The sequence below is a fragment of the Lepus europaeus genome, chromosome 15, assembly GCF_033115175.1.
Source record: "Lepus europaeus isolate LE1 chromosome 15, mLepTim1.pri, whole genome shotgun sequence".
In the NCBI taxonomy this organism is placed as follows: Eukaryota; Metazoa; Chordata; class Mammalia; order Lagomorpha; family Leporidae; genus Lepus; species Lepus europaeus.
Genome location: NC_084841.1, coordinates 56,914,686 through 56,935,501, shown reverse-complemented (window position 1 = coordinate 56,935,501; position 20,816 = coordinate 56,914,686). Strand labels below are relative to the sequence as shown.

The 20,816-nt window shown below is 49.3% G+C and overlaps 1 protein-coding gene across 2 annotated transcripts in view; it reads right to left on the bottom strand.

The window, feature by feature from the left end:
* Positions 1 to 20,816, bottom strand: part of MARVELD2 (MARVEL domain containing 2) — a 29,193-nt gene that overhangs the window by 6,658 nt on the left and 1,719 nt on the right. For both annotated transcript variants that reach the window (XM_062212223.1, XM_062212222.1), the window contains exons 2-5: positions 15,881 to 17,044; positions 12,329 to 12,364; positions 3,860 to 4,005; positions 2,499 to 2,670 (exon numbers count right to left, since the gene is read on the bottom strand). In XM_062212223.1, coding sequence (XP_062068207.1) covers positions 2,499 to 2,670; positions 3,860 to 4,005; positions 12,329 to 12,364; positions 15,881 to 17,029 — 1,503 coding nt within the window. In that variant the 5' untranslated portion in view covers positions 17,030 to 17,044. The remainder of the gene's footprint in view (positions 1 to 2,498; positions 2,671 to 3,859; positions 4,006 to 12,328; positions 12,365 to 15,880; positions 17,045 to 20,816) is intronic.

Below are 20,816 nucleotides of genomic sequence, written 5' to 3'. Positions count from 1 at the left end.
AAATGCAGGCAGAGACCAGAGCCGGGAAACCTGCCCTAGGGGGTTTGTCACAGAAATGGAATCTAAGAGGTGGGGAGGACTGGAGGGATTATTTGGCCAGTGTTCCTACTTTACAGACACACAGAAGTCTTGTGTTCGCTTTGCTTAAAAAAAAAAAAAATTATTTGAAACTCAGATCTAGAAAGAGAGAGAGAGGTCTTCTGTCCCCTAGTTCAGTCCCCAAAGGGCTGCAATGGCTGGAACTGGGCTGATCCGAAGCCAGGAGCCAGGAGCTTCTTTTTTCCAGGTCTCCCATGTGGGTTGCAGGGGCCCAAGCACTTGGGTCATCTTGTGCTGCTTTGCCAGGCCATTAGCAGGGAGCTGGATCAGAAGTGGAACAGCCTGGACTCAAACTGGGATGCCTACATCACAGGTGGTGGCTTTATCAGCTGTGCACAATGCTGGGCCCAACTCTTCTATTTTTAAAGGGTGCACAGCCAGGTGTGAGGGACCTGTGCCTCCAGAGGGCCCCCGGCCTTGAAAGGCCACCTGTGCTTTGCCTGGGACAAGGCAGAAAATGATCAGGGTCTTGTGGGACACTGCCAGGTGCAAGGCTCAGAAATCAACTTGTGTGAGGCAGTTCTTAGTTCTGCTTCAGTTAAGGCCTGCAGGAGATACTGACAGTGGCTGTGGGCCCATTACTTTGGTTATCTTATTTGCCAGGTCACCTTAAACCTGAGAGGTCACCAGTGCAGCCGGTCTGTGCAGCGGCACTGGGGAGAATCCAGGCCCCGCTCCCAACCACAGGCAGCAGCCTTAATCCCAGCCAGCCCCCTGCTCCCCAGCCTGTGCTGATCTGAGTTCCTGGGGGCTTCTCCCTCCCACGTGCAGTGGCTGGGGGGCCCATAAACCGGCCCGCCCTGCTGGGACCTGCGGACCTGGGTGTTTTCCAAATGGTGCCACCTGAACCCTCGATTTCTCCGGCTTCCCGTGCTGATGTCTCTTGGCCAACACTACCCCAATCGCTCCAGGAATGGGAAAATGTCACTGCTGCACAGTGACACTGGCTTAGCCAGCTCACAGTCAGAACTGATTGAAAAACGTACACTTCAAAAGCTGGAACTGAAACCAAGATGCCTGACACAAGTTTTCAGGAGAATTTATGTACACGTAGGTGTATGTGTTCACATAAAGGCATTTGACATCCCTTGGAAAGTTGTGTCAGTTTTAATTAGGGGCCAGTGTTGTGGTACAATGGGTTAAGCCACTGTCTGTGATGCCAGCATCCCATGTGGGCACCGGTTCGAGTCCTGGCTGCTCCTCTTCCAATCCAGATCTCTGCTAATGGCCTGGGAAAGCAGCAGAAGATGCCTCAAGTGCTTGGGCCCCAGCACCTATTTGGGAGATCTTTATGAAACTCCTGGCTCCTGGCTTCAGATTGGCCCAGCTGTGGCTTTTGGGGCCATTTGGAGAGTGAACCAGCAGATGGAAGATCTCTCTCTCTCTCTCTCTGTGACTTTATCTTTCAAATAAATAAAAAAACTTTTTTTTTTAGAAAGTACAGTTTTTCTTATTTTTTTAAATTTATTTATTTGAAAGGCAGAGTTACAAAGAGGTAGAGGTAGAGGCAGAGGCAGAGAGAGAGAGAGGTTTTCCATCCACTGGTTCACTCCCTAAATGGCCCCAATGGCCACAGCTGGGCCAATCTGAAGCCAGGAGCCAAGAGTTTCTTCCAGGTCTTCCAAGCGGGTGCAGGGGCCCAAGGACTTGGGGCATCTTCTACTGCTTTCCCAGATTATAGCAGGGAGCTGGATCAGAAGTGGAGCAGCCAGAACTAGAACCTGCGCCCATATTCGGGATGCCAGCGCTGCAGGCAGTGGCTTTACTTGCTACACCACAGCGCTGGCTCCAATAAACGTTTTTAAAAGAAAGTTAAGAGGAGCAGTGAAAACATTGTGCTAACTGGGAGAGGTCAGACAACAAGAGATCACTGAGACCGCATTTCCCAGAAACATTCCAGACAAAGCAAGGCAGGTCAACGGCTGGATCCTGGGCAGGCCTGGGGCCGGAATGGCCACGCGGGGCGCAGGGTACCCCCTACGGTGGCCGACTGAGTTGCGATGGCTGCAACTGTTGTGCAGATTAAAAATAACAGACTCAGAGGCCCGAAGGGGTGGATTTATAATAGGTGAACTACTTAAAGAAATAAACACCTGACCAAAAAAAAAAAAAAAAGTGAGAAATCTAAGCAGAAAAGGCCAGCACGACAGCCAAAGCTTCCGCAGCCCCGACGCGCCAGCAAGCCCTTCCCAGCGCTCCGGTGCAGGTGCAGGCCGCCGCCCACGCCAGCTGCCGGGGTCTCCGCCCGCGGCGCCCCCCGCCCCGCCCCGACGCCCTCCCCTCCACCGTCGGAGCGCAAGGCTGACCCGGGCGGGCGGTTTCTCAGGCCCCCGCGCCGGTCCCCGGGCGCCGCCAGCAGGGGGCGCACCCCTGCCCCCCGGCCCGAGACGCGGCCTGACCTGGCGGTTGTCGGAACGGTGCGGCAGTCTGCTCATGACGGCGTCCAGCTCCTCGAACTTCCTCAGCACGGCTTGCACTTCGGCCGACAGCTCTTTGTACTCCGAGAACTGGTCCTGGAACACGGCTTTGTAGCGCTCGCGCTCGTCCTCCGTCTGGATGGCCGGGTATTTGCTGGGAAGAACAGGAACCCAAGCTGAGCTTTCGGCGACACCCAAGCTGGTCCTCCGCGGCCTTCCTGCGCCCTCAGGTCAATGCCACCCCAAACGCTAGGAACCAGAGGGGCTTCAGAGTTTGACCTTTCCGGATTTGGGGATATTTACATGCACACAATGAGACACTGGGGGCTGGGAAGCACGTTTAAACAGGAAATTCGATATTTCTTATACACACACATTGCCCAAACACTCTATAGGACACTTTGAATAATTTTGTGCACAAAACAAAGTTTCATGGAGTGGAATTTTTCCACTGTGGCCTCATGTTGGTGTTCCAATGGTTTTAGATTTTGGAATGTTTCAGATTTAGGATTTTTGAACCAGAGATGTTCGACCTGTATCACTTGTCAGATAACAAGCAACTTTTCATATAAATGACTTTAAGGAGGGGCCAGCGCTGTGGTGTAGCAGGTAAAGCCACTGCCTGAAGCGCTGGCATCCCATATAGGTGCCGGTTCGAGTCCCGGTTGCTCCACTTCCAATCCAGCTCTCTGCTGTGGCCTGGGAAAGCAGCAGAAGATGACCCAAGTCCTTGGACCCCTGCACCCGTGTGGGAGACCAGGAGGAAGCTCCTGGCTCCTAGCTTTCTATGGGCACAGCTCCAGCCGATGCAGCCAATTGGGGAGTGAACCAGCTGATGGAAGACCTCTCTCTCTGCCTCTCCTCTCTCTGTGTAGCTCTGACTTTCAAGTAAAATAAATAAATCTCTAAAAAAAATAAATGATTTTAAGGAGAGTATTTTTTCTTAGATTTGTAAAAAAAAAATTTATTTGAAAGATACACACCATACACACACAGAGAGAAGGAGATAGATGGATGTCTCTGGTTCACTCCCAAATGCCTCCAGCAGCTGAGGCTGAGCGAGGCTGAACAGTATGGGTCTCCCATGTAGGTGGCAGAGACCTAACTACTAGAGCCTGCACTTGCTGCTTCCCAGAGTTCACGTTACAATAGCAAGACGCTGGAGTGGGAAAGCAGCTGGGACTCTGACCCGGATGCAGGCATCTCACCGGCTGTCCTAACTGCTGTGCCAAGTGCCCACCCCCAAACACAGAGTATCACTCTGGAGACAAGAAGATGGAAGGCCCAGAGGAGACCCCCTCTCCCCAACCTTTCCCTTCCGAGGAGTTCCCACGGACACTCACGCCACGTAGTCGGGCATCACGATGGGCTTAGGGATGTAGCCAGCGGGGATGTGGCCACTCAGGAGTTCAGGTTTCATTTTTGTTGTTCTCAGCTCTTTGCAATTAACTTCTGGGTCTCTTTGTCTGTCGCCGGTGGCCATTTCACACTGCAGTTTGGGAGAAAGAAGGAATTTATGTTGAACTACAGGCACACCCACAAAAAGATTACCCGGAATTGTTCCTAGAAGACAGTGGAGAGGGGGGCAGGAAGAAGAAAAGTGGAGATGGTAACATTTCCCTTCAGATTCACATGTTCCTGGGCACAACGGTATTGTGAATGTTTCTGCAGTAGCGGAAGGAACTTGCATTTGAATGTGGGAGTACACAACAGGTAAAAAAGACTCTCAACCCCAAGGATGCACCTGTCAGAGGCGGAGGATGAACTGTCCAAGCCAGGGACTTGAACACTCAGGACCTATCCCGTAAGTGTTCAGGAATAAAAAGTGGTGGTTCACGGTCTGCCATTTGGCCCAGCAGTTTAGACGATGCTTGTGGTACAGCAGCTTAAGCTGCTGCTTGTGACACCCACATCCCCGGCTGATCCAGCTTCTTGCTAACAAACCTGAGAAGCCAGTGGATGATGGCCCAAGTCCCTGGGTCCCTGCCACCCACAACGGAGACCAGGATGGAGTTCCAGGCTCCTGGCTTCCATTTGGCCCAGCCCTGGCTGTTGCAGCCATTTGAAGAGTGAACCAGCAGATGGAAGATCTCGCTCTCTCTCTCTCCCTCTCTCTGTGTCGCCATGGCTTTCAAATAATAAAAATAAATATTGAGGAAAAAAAAAAAAAAAGACTACACTTCTTGGAAGGTCCGCATTCCATATCAGAGTGCCTGGGTTGAAGTTTCAGCTTCAATTCCGATTCCAGTTTTCTCCGAATGTGAAGCCTGCGAGGCAGCTCAAGTACTGTGGGCCCCTGCCACACATGTGGGAGATCTGGACTGGATTCCGGGCTCCTGGCTTTGGCCTGGCCCAGCCCTGCTGTTGCAGACATGTGCAGAGTGAACCAGCCAATGGAAGATCTCTGTATCTGTCTCTTTCTGCCTTTCCAATGAAATGAAAAGAAAAAATTTGTAAATGTAGTTCAAAATAACAAATTTAAGAATAAAAATAGAACGAGACAACTTACATAGAAAGAGAAAAAAATGACAATGGAAACTTGAGATGGACCCATTATAAGTAGCTGTTGAGCAGTGAGATCAAAAATGAGTTACATGGAACTGGCACTGTGGCGCAGTGGGTTGGGCCCCCGCCTGCAACGCCAGCGTACCATATGAGTGATGGTTCAAGCCCTGGCTGCTCCACTTCTGATCCAGCTCCCTGCTAATGCACCTGAGAAAGTCACAGCAGATGGCCCAAGTACCTGGGCCCCTGCAGCCACGTGGGAGACCAGGATAGAGTTCTAGTTTTCTGGCTTCTGCTTGGCCCAGCCCTGGCCATTTGGGGAGCAAACCAGCAGATGGAAGACCTCTCTCTCTTTCTGTTTTTCCCACTCTCTGTAACTCTTCAAGTAAATAAATAAATACTAAAAAAAATTTTTGGCCGGCGCCGTGGCTTAACAGGCTAATCCTCCACCTTGCGGCGCCGGCACATCGGGTTCTAGTCCCGGTTGGGGCGCCGGATTCTGTCCCGGTTGCCCCTCTTCCAGGCCAGCTCTCTGCTGTGGCCCGGGAGCGCAGTAGAGGATGGCCCAAGTGCTTGGGTCCTGCACCCGCATGGGAGACCAGGAGAAGCACCTGGCTCCTGGCTTCGGATTAGCGAGATGCGCCGGCCGCAGCGGCCATTGGAGGGTGAACCAACGACAAAGAAGACCTTTCTCTCTGTCTCTCTCTCTCTCACTATCCACTCTGCCTGTCCAAAAAAAAAAAATTTTTTTTTAAATGAGTTATATCGTTTTCATTGTCTAAGAAGGGAAGAAAACAAAGCCGCCTTCAGAAAGACGCCTTTTCTGATCTTCAGTGCGGGATCCCCTCATCTGTGGTTTCAGCAACCTACAGTCTATGTGAAATGGCAAACTCCAGAGATAAACAACTCCTGGGTTTTGAATAGCTTTTATCACACTATATTATTATAATCGCTGTTTCATTATGAGTTATTGTTGCATCTCTTCCTGATCCTAGTATATCACTTCAACTTTATCCCAGGTTTGTTTTATGCAGGAAAGCACACAGTATACACAGGTTCTGTGTGGTTTCAGGCATCCACTGTGGGTCTTGGAGCATCCCCTCCCCCACATAGATATGGGGGGACTACTGGATTTTTATTGTTTTTCATTGATTTGAGAGAGACAGAGAGAGAATAAATCTTCCATCTGTTGGTTTGTTACTGAAATGCTTGCAACATCTGGGACTGGGCTGGAGCCAGAGCTAGAATTACAATGCAGGTCTCCAATTACTCAAGCCATTGCTGCTCCCTTCCAGGGTCTGCAGTGATGGGCAGCTGGACTCAGAGGCTGGATCTAGGTACCAGACTCAAGCACTCCAATGTGGGATGCAGGCATCGTCACTACAGGCTAAATGCCAGCTCCTGACAACTTTATTGTTTTGAAAGGCAGAGAGACAGATGGACAGAGAGAGAGCTAGCTCTCCTATCCACTGGTTCACTTCCCGGATGTCCACAGTAACTGGGGCTGGACTAGGCTGAAGCAGGAGCCAGGAACCCATCCAGGTCTCCCATCTGGGCAGCCGGACTCAATTACTTAGCCATCATTTACTGCATTTTGAAATCTAAAGAGGACCTTGCTGGGGCTGCAAAGTTAAGACTGGCATCTTGGTGCAGTGCGTTAGGCCAGTGCCTGCAATACTGACTTCCCCTATGGGAGCATCAGCTGAGTCCCTGGCTGCTCTGCTTCCTATCCAGCTCCCTGCTAATGCACCTGGGAAAGCAGCAGAGGACGGCCCAGATGGTTGGGTCCCCTGCGACCCACCCAAGATAGACTTCTTGGCTCCTGGCTTTGACCTGGCCAAGCCCTGACTGCTGTGGACATTAGGGGAGCGAGCCAGTGGATGGAAGATCTCTTTCTCCCCCAACACTCCATCTCTCTCCGTAAATCTTAAAAAGAAAGAAAGGCCACGGGTGTCTTGAACTTGCCCATGTGTTCTTCACCTGTGATTCCCTGAAAAGAGTTACTATCAATCCTGGATGCTGGATGCAGATGGTAGTTTATGTCATCCTTGTTGCTGCACTGCCTCGGGCTCTCAGAGGCATTTTAGTTTAAAAAAAAAAAAAAAAAAAAAAAAGTCTGCATCCAAAAGAGGGAAAGAGAATATAAGATGCACTAGCCCAGAGAGCAAGTATCAGAGTCAGGCTTAAGGAGATGACGGAGGCAGCAGGTCTAGATGAGCCAGAGGAATGCCTTCTGGAACGGGCAGGTGAAGAGCTTGGGAGCTGGAAAAGAGCGTCCAGGGTTCCACTGGGCAGTGCCCAGATCGTCAACCAACTTGGTGAGGACCGCGGATGCCAGAAAAGGGGTTCCCACTTTTCTGCTCCACACAGGAAGAAGGGACGTTCGGAGAGGTTAAGTGAATTCCGTAAGGTCACACAGCTATTCGGAGGAAAAGCCGCAGCTAGAACTCAGAACCATCTGGCTTGTTAAGGAAAACTGCACACGCACTATGTTCACCCCTGCAGCTTGCTGTCTGAGCTCCTGGTGGCACACCAGACGCGCAGACGCATGCTGGAGGAAAGCCTCCCCCTTGGGGGCCTGCGGTCTTTGTAGCAGTGGCCTCTCCCCTTTCCTCCCCTTGAGCCTTCAAGAAGTGCTTGTTGAACTAAGCCTGCAAAACCAAACACAGCGGCTTGGGAGGGCCCCCACCTCATTGAAAACAAACACAAAATGGGATTTTCAAACCTCGCTCTTTATCTCACTGGGCAGCTTTTGAAGTCCTTTGTTTCCTGATTTCCTTACTCTGAGACTGGCTTTGAGGTCTGGGTTAACAGGAGCTCATTGTAAAAAAACTACCAGCTCTCAACTCACCGCCAGCACCCCCATGGGGTGGGATCAGACACGGGGGCTGCTGGCCGATCAGCCAAGGGGAAAGGTTGTGAAGGGGAGAAGCCGGGCGCTGTGCACAGGGTGGAAATGAAACCAGATCACCTAGCCCTAGGACAGCGCGCCCAGGGAGAGTGGGACCGGCAGTGAGCGAGGGCATCGCAGGAACGCACTGGGCTGCGAGCATTTATTCCGCTGCCTTCCCTGCTGGTTAGGAGGCCGTTTCTTCATCCTAATAAACTCCTGGAGGCTTCATCTGGAAAATGAATCCTGATGTTAAAAAATTACGTGACTCTCCGTTGGCTCCAATGAATGGGTTTCGATTTCATGACCTCTCTAGCTTCTAAATATTTCAGAGCGCTGCGGGCAGGCACTCGCTTGAGGAAGCTGCCCTGTGGCCGGGGCGGGTGAGCCTCTGGGTCTCAGCAGCGGCCTGGGCTCCAAGCTCCGACTTCCTGGTCAAAGTCATGAGCAGTGAGTGCCCAAGTGATCTCACTGGTTTTTGGTGTAGGGAAAGTTTTTCTCAGGAAACAACCACACATCTTCCTCAACTGCCCATTCCTACTGACAAGATTTAACTCTTTATATAACAAGGGAGCTTTAAGAAGTCAGAGGGAGCTGGCGTTGGGCAGCAGGTTAAGACGTGGCCTGTGACGCCGGCATCTCCCATATCAGAGCACCGGTTCCAGTCCTGGCTGCTCTGCCCTCATCCAGCTCCCTGCTAATGCGCCTGGGAAAGCAGCAGATGATGGCACTTGGGCCTCTGCATCCATATGGGAGACCTGGATGGAGTTCTAGGCTCCTGGCTTTGGCCTGGCCAAATGCTGGCCATTGAGGTCATTTAGGTAGTGAACCAGCAGATAGAAGATCTGTTTCTCTCTGTCTCTGTAACCCTGCCTTTCAAATAAAATAAATCTTAAGGAAAAAAAAAAAAAAGGCCGGCGCCGCGGCTCACTAGGCTAATCCTCCACCTTTGGCGCCAGCACCCCGGGTTCTAGTCCCGGTTGGGGTGCTGGATTCTGTCCCGGTTGTTCCTCTTCCAGGCCAGCTCTCTGCTGTGGCCTGGGAGTACAGTGGAGGATGGCCCAAGTGCTTGGGCCCTGCACCCGCATGGGAGACCAGGAGGAAGCACCTGGCTCCTGGCTTCGGATCGGCGGCCACTTGGGGGGTGAACCAACGGAAAAGGAAGACCTTTCTCTCTGTCACTCTCTCTCACCGTCTAACTCTGCCTGTAAAAACAAAAACAAAAACACCATGGTATGGTAGGCTAAGCTTCCGCCTCTGACACTGGCATTCCCATATGGGCACCAGTTCTAGTCCTGGCTGCTCCTCTTCTGATCCAGCTCTCTGCTATGGCCTGGGAAAGCAGTAGAAGATGGCCCATGTGCTTGAGCTGCTGCACCTGTGTGGGAGAGCCGGAAGAAGCTCCTGGCTCCTGGCTTCGGATTGGCTCAGCTCCAGATGTTGTGGCCATTTGGGGAATGAACCAACAGATGGAAGACCTCTCTCTTTGTCTTTCCATCTCTGTAACTCTACCTCTCAAATAAATAAATAAATCTTTAAAAGAAAAAAAAAGCCTAGTGTATAGTCCAAACAAGGGACAGGAAACTGAAGTTCTGAGAAGCTGAGCAAACTTCCCCAGGATCACAGAGCTGGGCAGTGCGTACCCAGACTCAGGTCCTCGCTCTCACTCGGCACTGCTACTCGGGGTGATCATCTTCTCTGCTAGGAAGCAGGGAAGAGGGTGAAATTCATCGGCGAACTACAGCTGGCAGTTCCGACTGTTCTATCAGGCCTCTCATCTCTAACGTTACCAGAGTCCATGATTAATGCCTGAGATTCCCCCAGGCAGGCAGAGGGCTCCCCCAGGGACACATGTTGAGCAGGCCAGATGCTCCACAGTCCACAGTTTTTTGAGTGCTGACACAACAATTGAAAACTTTCAGATTTTGACTTTTGGAATTTTAGATTAGGGAGGCTCGACAGGGGAAGGCTGTGCAAACATTGCAAAACCCGAAACAAATCCCACCGCACTTCTGGTCTGGAGAATGTCCCAGGAGAAGAGCTGCAATTCTCTGACCCTCGTTTAAGTGGGTGGGTTTGTAACACTAGGTCCGTGCTGCCTCGTGAGAAAGACTGCTTCAATATTCTGCAGATCAGCTGACGGCAGCCTCACTCACCCACGCCTGTCAAACGTCCACTGACTTCTGAAGATCTATGAATAACCTGCAAAAATCCAGCGAAACTCTCCGGTTTGTATGACCTCACACAGGTTAGAAATACTTTAGCATAACTGACTCTAAAAAAAAAACGTGGCTGGCCGGCGCTGTGGCGCACTAGGTTAATCTTCCGCCTGTGGCACCAGCACCCCAGGTTTTAGTCCCGGTCGGGGCGCCGGTTCTGTCCTGGTTGCTCCTCTTCCCATCCAGCTCTGCTGTGGCCTGGGAAGGCAGTGGAGGATGGCCCAAGTGCTTGGGCCCTGCACCTGCATGGGAGACCAAGAGGAAGCGCCTGGCTCCTGGCTTTGTATCAGCTCAGTGCACCGGCCGTAGCAGCCATTAGGGGAGTCAACCAACGAAAGGAAGACCTTTCTCTCTGTCTCTCTCTCTCACTGTCTAACTCTGCCTGTCAAAAAACAAAAACAAAACAAAACAAAAAAACCGTGGCTGGTTACAGGTCCCGGAGGATGCTCTGACATCATTGATTAACTGCTTTTCCCGGGAGATGTTGAAGAAAAACCAATCCCTAAGCAAGTTATTTATAGTCCTTGATGAATGCACACCACGCTCTGCTAATCTTTTGTCTGCTTTTCTTTTCCCCTGGATTTGAGGTGTGGGCACGGTGGCACAGTGGGTAAAGCCACTGCCTGTGGTGCTGGTATCCCATATGGGCACTGGTTGGCATCCCAGCTGCTCCACTTCCTATCCAGCTCCCTGCTAATGGCCTGGGAAAGCTGCTGAAGATGGCCCAAGTGCTTGGGCCCCTGCCATCCACGTGGGAGACCCGGAAGAAGCTCATGGCTCCTGGCTTCAGATTGGCCCAGTTCTGGACGTTGCAGCCATCTGGGGAATGAACCAGTGGATGGAAGACCTTGCTCTCTCTCTCCTTCTCTCTGTAACTTTGCCTCTCAAATAAATAAATAAATAAATCTTTTAAAAAATAAAAAGAAGAAAGAAAAGTTCATGGAAAATATAGCATGAAGTAACTACACATTGATTTAAAAAATACTCTGTGCCATATAAACTTTTAAAAAAGATCTATTAAATCTATTTATTTACTTGAGTGTCAGAGTTAGAAGGAAAGACACACAGAGAGAAATCATTTATCCACTGGTTCACTCCCCAAATGGCCACAACGACTGGGGCTGAAGCTATGAGCCAGGAGCCTCTTCCAGGTCTCCCAGGTGGTGGCAGGGGCTCAGGGACTTGGGCCATCCTCCACTGCTTTCCCAGGTGCATTAACAGGGAGCAAGATAGGAGGCACAGCAGCCAGGACTTGAACTGGCTCAACCTGCTGCACCACAATGCTAGCCCCTAAATGTATCTTTTAATTCCATTTTCCATGAATTTTTTGAAGTGCTTCTGAAAGGAAATACACAATACTGATAGTACTGGTCCCTCCAGGTGGGTATGAAAATGAGAGAAGAGATTGTATTACAGACCTTTTTGAATTTTGAACCAAGGAAATACAATCTCTTGTCAAACAAATTCAAAGGTTGGATAATGCACAGTATCTTGCAAAAAAATTAATGATATAAAAATGACTTAAAATATATTCAGTTATTACATGTTTATAAATAATTATATGAATAGCAACTCACTGAATCCTCTCTGCAAACTCATGAGGCACAAATTATTGCTGGGGTCGGCGTTGCAGCATAGTGGGTCAGGCCACTGCCTCTGGCACCAGCATTCCATATGGGCGCTGGTTTGTGTCCTAGCAGATCTGGTTTTGATCCAGCTCCCTGCTAGGGCCTGGGAAAGCAGGAGAAGATGGCCCACGTGCGTGGCCCCTTCACCTACACGGGAGACCCAAAAGTAGCTCCTGGCTCCTGGATTTGGCCTGGCCCAGACCCAGCCATGGTGACCATCTGGAGAGTAAATCAGCAGATGGAAGATATCTCTCTTTGTCTGTTTGTCCTCTTCTCTCTGTAACTCTATCAAATTAATAAATAGATATTAAAAAAAGAAAACTGCGTTATTATTCCCATATTACAGATGAAGAAACAAAGGCATACCTATGGGCACAGCTAGAAAACAGTGGAACAGAAATTCCCAGATGTGACATATGGCATTACAAAGCCAGATGAGAGAAACAGAAAATAACTCAGTGTAATAGGTACACTTTCACAGATGGATGTCTCTTCTATGTAGATATGTAAATAGGAGAGAAAAGTATCTAACAAACCCAAAGTATAATGTGCAGTAAACTTTATTCTTACCATTTTCCTTTTCGATGGCAATGACGATTCATTTATCTGGAACAGAAAGAGTAAAAATGATTTTTCAGTGGTGTATGAAGGTACTTTGCAAATATTTCCATGCATCTGCCTTCATAAACTAACCTCAATTTTATGGAGGTTGATCTTCAACTTGACAGATGCTCCTCCTGCTCGTTAACCTGGTACTCAACAGGCCACAGAGGACCCATTGAATTTGCCGTCAATCCGGAGCAGATACAAGAGTAGGAAATACCAGAGGGTGGGGACTTTGAATCAGCCAGGGACTTTGTGTCCTCCTAGCTCCTATTACCTCATCAGCTGAAGTGCTGGGACGTCTACCTTATAAATCAATAGAGTAAAGCCACACAGACAGGCACAGCCTTCAGCATCAGGGTGACTAATCAAGCATGACGAAGTCTCAGTGAGTTTTTATTGAAAAAGGAAAAATATGTAAAAGTGTCAAAGGTGACAAACTAATATCCGTGTAGAATTTTGAAATGTTTTTTTTTTTTTTTTTTTAATTTCAGGGCTGGTACTGGGGTGTAGCAGGTAAAGCCACTGTCTGCAGTGCAGGCATCCCATGTGGGCTCAGGTTCAAATCACGGCTGCTCCACTTCTGATCCAGCTCCCTGCTAATGTGCCTGGCAAAGTAGTGGAAGATGGCCCAAGTCCTTGGACCCCTGTACCTACATAGGAGACCAGGATGAAGCTCCAGGATCCTGACTTCAGCCTGGCCCAGTACTGACTGTTGTGGCCATTTGGGGAGTGAACCAGTGAATGAAAGAGTATCTCTCTCTCTCTCTCCTTGTCTCTCCCCCTCTCTCTCCATAATTCTTTCAATTAAGTAAATAAATCTTTTAAAAATGTTATTATTTTGAAATATTATATTGCTAAACTAGCATAAAATTATAATTAAGGGTATGAGTTTTACTATCTGGATTTCATACTGATTACTATTTAAAATTCTCTATTTTGTAGAGATGTAAATTCAAGAAACATGCTTAAAAGTGCTTAGATAGGCTGGCGCTGTGGCTTAACAAGCTAATCCTCTGCCTTGCGGCGCCGGCACATCAGGTTCTAGTCCCGGTTGGGGCGCCAGATTCTATCCCGGTTGCCCCTCTTCCAGGCCAGCACTATGCTATGGCCCGGGAGTGCAGTGGAGGATGGCCCAAGTCCTTGGGCCCTGCACCCACATGGGAGACCAGGAGAAGTACCTGGCTCCTGGCTTTGGATCAGCATGATGCGCCGGCTGCAGCGGCCATTGGAGGGTGAACCAACGGCAAAAAGGAAGACCTTTCTCTGTCTCTCTCTCTCACTATCCACTCTGCCTGTCAAAAAAAAAAAGTGCTTAGATAAATTTGTAGATATTAGAGTTCTAGAAAGATAAATAAATTCTCTGACTATAGAGTACAGATCACATTGAAACGTGTTGAGGTTCTTTGTACTACACATAGAAAACTTGTTACAAAACTATTTGTTTGGGGCCGGCGCTGTGGTGCAGTGGGTTAACACCCTGGCCTGAAGCACCGGCATCCCACATGGACGCCGGTTCTAGTCCCGGCTGCTCCTCTTCTGATCCAGCTCTCTGCTGTGGCCTGGGATAGCAGTAGAAGGTGGCCCAAGTCCTTGGGTCCCTGTACCCATGTGGGAGACCTGGAAGAAACTCCTGGCTCCTGGCTTCGGATCGACGAAGCTCCAGCCATTGTGGCCATCTGGGGAGTGAACCAGAGGATGGAAGACCTCTCTTTCTGTCTCTACCTCTCTCTGTAACTCTGTCTTTCAAATAAATAAAAATAAATATTTTAAAAAACACAAAAACAAACAAAAAACAAAACTATTTGTTTGGGTGGGTGCTTGGCACGTTGGTTAAGTTGCTGCTTGGGGCACCCACATACCATATTGGAGTGCCTGGTTCGAGACCTCACTTCTCTGCTTACAATTCAGTTTCCTGCAAATATACACCCTGGGAGGGAGCCGATGATAGCTCATGCACTTGGGTCCCTGCCACCAGTTATAGGAGACCTGGATTGAGTTCTGGGCTCCTGGCTTTGGCCTGACCTAGGCCTGGCTGCTGTGGGCATTTGAAAAATGAACCACCAGATGGAAGGTATGTCTATCTTTCTGTCTTTCAAATAAAACGAAAATAAATAAAAAATTTTTTACAACACCAATTATTTTTGTTGTTATGTTCCAGATTCATGGAAAAGATTAAAAACACAATAGACAAGTATATGAAAATGTGTGCCTTTTTAAGGACAGGATTTAATTTTTCTTTATAGTTTCATTCTATTTCTAGTAGTGCAATGGTAGAGTATCTAAAAAGTTATGGGAAAAAAACTCATGATATAGTTAACCTAAAATTAAGGAAAAGTTTCCGGTAAATATTAGAATATTCAGTAGTATAGGAGATTCTGCTCTACACACTGACTTAGGAGAAAGCAAAAACACTTACTTATCTCAGGTTGCAATGAGGCTAGAAGAATAGACCTTAACATTTTTACCATTGCTTAGCTAAAATATTTTAAATACAGATTTTACTCAATTATATCCTTCAGGTATTATTATTTATTCCCCTTATTACTATTATTACATTTAATTATTAAATCCTAGAAATAAAAACAAGTACAAGACTTCCATTCTGATTTTGGAACATCCATGTCCAAAATAAGGGTGAAATATCAACCACATTAGGTAAGTTATCAGGGTACATGCTCAGTGCCAGCTCTCAGAAATCCAGAAAAATCGAACATGGTTCACTGTATTCTCATCTGGCTTTCACAAAGGCAACCCCAGTGTGAGTTAGCCCAGCTAAAGGCGTGTCAGATACCGAGCCAGGACTTCTGAAACTCAGCTCATTAAAAAGACCGGGGGCTGGCATTGTGGCATAGCGGGTAAAGCCATGGCCTACGATGCATCAGCAACCCCTACGAGCCCTGCTTCCAGTCCCCGCTGCTCCATTGTCTACCCAGATCCCTGCTAATGACCTGGGAAAAGCAGCAGAAGATGGCTCAAGTCCTTGGGAGACCCAGAAGCAGCTCGTGGCTCCCCGCTGTGGTCATCTAGGGAGGGAAGCAGCAGGTGGAAGACTTTCCTTTCTCTGTTAACTCTCTCAATAATAAATAAATATATAAACAATCAAACAGGCCGGCGCCATGGCTTAACAGGCTAATCCTCCGCCTGCGGCGCCGGTACACCGGGTTCTAGTCCCAGTCGGGGTGCCGGATTCTTTCCCGGTTGCCCCTCTTCCAGTCCAGCTCTCTGTTGTGGCCCGGGAAGGCAGTGGAGGATGGCCCAAGTCCTTGGGCCCTGCACCCGCATGGGAGACCAGGAGAAGCACCTGGCTCCTGGCTTCTCAATGGCTGGCCGCAGCGGCCATTGGAGGGTGAACCAATGGCAAAAAGGAAGACCTTTCTCTCTGTCTCTCTCTCTCTCACTGTCCACTCTGCCTGTCAAAATAAATAAATAAATAAACAAACAATCAAACAGAAGATGGCTACACATTTTTAAGCAGGGAGTGGAGGACAGGAAAAAGCAGAGTGTGAGATCCCTTACCTCCTGCTGCTGCATGTACTCCCGGTGTCTGCGGGCCGCCTCGTGCCTCCAGAGTTTGAGGCACACCAGGGCGCTGATGAGATACACTATCATGGTGACAAACAGGAAGATCATCGCGGCTATCTGGCCCCCTTCCACCCGGCAGAACACCGCGTTCACGGGCGTGTTGAATAACGGGTAGTAGCAGAGGCCACCGCGGTTGGTGTCGTTCACATAGACTATGGCTGCAGCCATGTACAAAATGAACAGGGCCACGTTGATGCCAAACTCCGTGAGGGGCCACCAGTGGGAGTCCAGCAGAATGGTCCGGTAGTACATGGACATGCCGAGCACCAGAATGATAATGGTGGCTACCCAGGCTAGGCCAGCCACCACCAGCACGAAAGGGGTCTTGGGGCCGCTGTAGTAGTAGCCCCCATACATGCTGCCCAGGCCGCCCGCGCCTCCCACCCCGTAGGGCTGGTTGTAGCCGAACAGGTTGTACCACTCGCTGTCCTTGTGGATGTAGGCAGTGACACAGGCGAAGACGCCGGCCCCCAGCAGCAGCTCCACCACGCCCAGCAGCCGCAGCAGGCCGGCCCAGGACTTCATGTACGAGTAGCGCAGGTGGTACTCCTCCACCTTCTCGCTGTAGGTCCGGGCCGACTGCGTGTGTCGCCCCAGGGAGCCGTCGGGATCGTGGGCGATCATGGCATCCGCCTCTTTGCGGGAGTGGAAGGTTCCTCCGGACCCACCGTCGGGCTCTCTGCAGGAGCTGGCCGGGGAGCGGTGGTTGGCTCTGGCCGGGGAGGCTGGAGGGGAGCACTCCACGCCGTCGGAGATGTACCTGATGTCAGACACGGACTTGGCCCATTGCGGCTCCTTTTTCTTGCCTCTGAAGAAGTTCTTCCAGGAGTCGGGGACGAAGCGCCTGACAGGTTTGAGGTCCGGGGCGACAGCCGGCTCCTCGGTGTCACTTGAGTAGAAGTCGGGGCCGAAGGGTGGCTGTAACGGGAGAGGGGGCGGGGGCAGGGGATCGGCACTCAGGGCCAGCTCGCTGTCCTGAAGGCTCTGCAGGGTTCTCAGGGTGCCGTCTCCACGGGGCGCGTCCCCGGGGACCTCGCTGTAGCCCCGGTCGCGAGTCCTGGATCTTCCATCATTGGACGACATCGGTGACGTTCGGGCCTGCAGCCAAGATGGAAAGGATCACTTAGACTCACCTGTCCTGTCGGGATGCCGACGTTGTTCACAGAGTAGCAAAAAGTGTTCCTGAAGCAAACACGAGTGTGCCTAATTATCCTGATAAGTAAAAGTAGTAAAATACCCACGCACATTTCAAACACACAGAACAACTAGATTACCTGCAGACTTTGTCATTATTCTAAGCATTTAAAGGGCAATAAAAATCTTAAATCTTAATTCTGAGTTTTACATAATGAAGCATTGATGAGTCTAATTACCGAGGAGCCCTATAAATAACAAAATGTAAAAAATGCATCAAAGGAACGAGTTCTTAGTGTCTACACAGCAAAGTGGGCTGACTATAGTTCACAATAACCTAGTACATGTTTTAGGAACAAATAGAAGAAAAAAGGGCCCGGCACTGTGGCATAGCAGGTAACTCCACCACCTGCAGGTGCGGCCATTTGGGGAGTGAACCAGCAGACAGAAGACCTATCTCTCTGTAATTCCACCTTTCTCTCTCTCTCTCTCTTTTTTAATATTTATTTATTTGAAAGTCAGAGTTCCACAGAGAGAGAAGGAGAGGCGGGGGAGGGGGGAGTCTTCCATCCGATGGTTCACTCCCCAATTGGCCGCAATGGCTGGAGTTGCGCCGATTCAAAGCCAAGAGCCAGGAGCCTCTCCCACATCTCCCATGTGGGTGCAGGGGCCCGAGGACTCAAGCCATCTTCCGCTGCTTTCCTAGGCCATAGCAGAGAGCTGGACAGGAAGTGGAGCAGCTGGACTCGAACCAGCACCCACATGGGATGCCGGCATTGCAGGCGGTGGCCTTACCTGCTACGCCACAGTGCCAGTCCCCCACCTTTCAAATAAATAAATAAGTAAATCTTAAAAAGAAGAAGAAGAAAAGAGCTCCAAGCTTCCAATCAAAAAGTAAAGTAAGGGTCCGGCACTGTAGCACAGTAGGTTAAGCCACCATCTGCAGCGCCAGCATCTTGTATGGGCACAGGTTCAAGTTCTGCTGCTCCACTTCCAGTTCTGCTCCCTGCTAATGCGCCTGGGAAAGTAGTGGAAGATGGCTTGGTCCTCTGTACCTGTGTGGGAGACCTGGAAGAAGCCCCTGGCTCCTGGCTTTGGCCTGGCCCAGCCTTGACTGTTACGGCCATTTGGGGAGTAAACCAGCAGATGGAAGATCTCTGTCTTTCCCTTTCCCTCTGTAATTTTGACTTTCAAATAAGTAAAATAAACCTTGAAAAAAAGTAATAGAAGGGGAGAGGCTGCTATTGTGGCACCATGGGTTAAGCTGCAGTCTGTGATGCCAACATCCCATATGAGTACTGGTTTGAGTCCTGGCTGCTCAATTTGTAATCCAGCTCCCTGCTAACGCACCTGAGAAAGCAGTGGGAAATGGCCTGGGTGCTTGGGCTCCTGGCTTCAGCCTGGCCCAGACCCATTGAGGCCATTTGGGAGTGAACCAATGGATGGAAGATCTCTTTTCTCTGTCTCCCTCTTTCTCTGTGTAACTCTGCCTTTCAAATACAAATAAATTAAATCTTTTTTAAAAAGGGAGGGAGAAATGTTGATTTAATTAGCATGCATTGGGTACATATATTGTATACATTGTATATTGTAGCTCACAAACATGTGCAGTTATTGATAAAATAATTAACAATACATTTTTTAAAACCCCCCTAAAGCAAAAATGACAGAATGTCAACAATACAGAAAGCTAACACACTCCCAAGTGAAGTCGTCTCCTCACACGTCCAAATCAAAACATTCACCCCTGTGAGCACGCAGAGACTTGCTGGGTCAGCACATGCTTCATTCTTATTACCACATCTGCCGTGGAACAGCCACGGCGCAGTCTGTGAAACACAGGCTGTGAGCGGTCCATGTCTTCCCAAACCAAGGAAGTGTTTAGAGGACTGGCTCCCGCTCCAAAATATGAACACCTGACACTAGATTCGAAAAACTGAATTTACAGATTTTCAGAGATAAAAATCACCAAAGGCAAAGTTCCCTAGAGGTAAAAGTTGGCAGTGAACCATGAACATCGTTCTTTTCAATACAATCATCTAACGGCAATCCACCTGTGGTCGCCGGGGACCAACTACAGCATCTGGAGAGGTATTCAGTCCATGGCAAAAGTAAAGCAAAGAAAGAGCTCTTCCCCTAAACCTGGTGATTTCTTTCATGAAATCAATGATTTGGACACACATTCAAAAATAAGGGGATCATTTGCTAATGTAACTACTAGGTTCAAGGTACAATGAATTCCTCCTTCCAGTGGCTTATACTGGAACAACTGTTGAAGACTTACTGGTACATGGTATTGGACTTGACATTCTTAAAGGCCCAAAACTAAAGTGGATAATCTCACTTTCAAGGGCTGCACAATTTGGAAATTCCTACGGCCTTGTTTTATTTTGCTTTGTAAAATGGAGGTCTGTTAGTCAACAAATATTTATGGAGCACCTCTGTGTACCAGGCATGCTGAAGGTTTAGCAGTGTACCAAGCAGGCTGAAATCCCTGGCTTCATGGGGTTTAAATTCCAGTGGGGGTGACAGGAGAGTGGCACACTTAGGAGGCTAAGAAACAAAGTTAAGAAAGGTGGTGAGGGGTGCATGGCAGGCAGAGTGTAACCATTTTCAATAGGGACCAGGGGAATCATCATAGAGAAAGTGACAGCTATGTATAGAATTGCAAGTGAAGGGGGAAGCCAGGCAGATGTTAGGGAGAAGAGTGCTCTGGGCAGATGGAAGGGACATGAACTAAGGCATGGGGGCAGTGTGGCAGCAGCAGAGGGAGAAGGTGAGCAGAGCTGAGGCCATGGGGTGGGGTTGTGGCCCAGCAGGTAAAGCTTCTGCAATGCCCACATCCCATACTGGAGAACCTGTTGGAGTCCCAGCTCCTCCACTTCCCACCCAGCTTCCTACTGATGCGCCTCAGAGGTGGCAGATGATTGCCCGGGTTGGAGTTCCTGGCATCTGGCTTTGGCCTGGCCCAGCACTGGGAGTTGTGGTTATTTGGGAGTGAACCAGTGGAAGGAAGATCTCTGTCATTCTCCCTTACAAATCAATCAGTTAAGGCCGGCACCGTGGCTCAATAGGCTAGTCCTCCGCCTAGCGGCACCGGCACACCGGGTGCTAGTCCTGGTCGGGGTGCCGGATTCTGTCCCGGTTGTTCCTCTTCCAGGCCAGCTCTCTGCTATGGCCCAGGAGTGCAGTGGAGGATGGCCCAAGTGCTTGGGCCCTGCACCCCATGGGAGACCAGGATAAGCACCTGGCTCCTGCCTTCGGATCAGTGCGGTGCGCCGGCCGCGGCAGCCATTGGAGGGTGAACCAACGGCAAAAAAAAGGAAGACCTTTCTCTCTGTCTCTCTCTCTCACTGTCTACTCTGTCAAAAAATAAATAAATAAATAAAAATAAAGCAATCAGTTAATTTTTTAATAGGTGGATCAGAAAAGGATGTCTCCACTTAATAATGAACTATGGTAAGTTGTTTATTAATGGGTACTCCATTTCTATTAAGATATCTATTTATGCTTCATTCCCTGTAATTATATATTATCACACTTCGAGACCAAGTACAAATTACTGTTTTGGAAAACATCAGTTACTCTGAAAATACATTCATTCGAGCTTCTGTATTTACTGAATGTCTACTGTGTGCAAGGCACTGTGGTAGTGCTATTGTAGGACTGAGTCATAAATGAACAGTCAGGACTGGCGCTGTGGTGTAGTGGGTAAAGCCACCACGTGCAGTGCCAG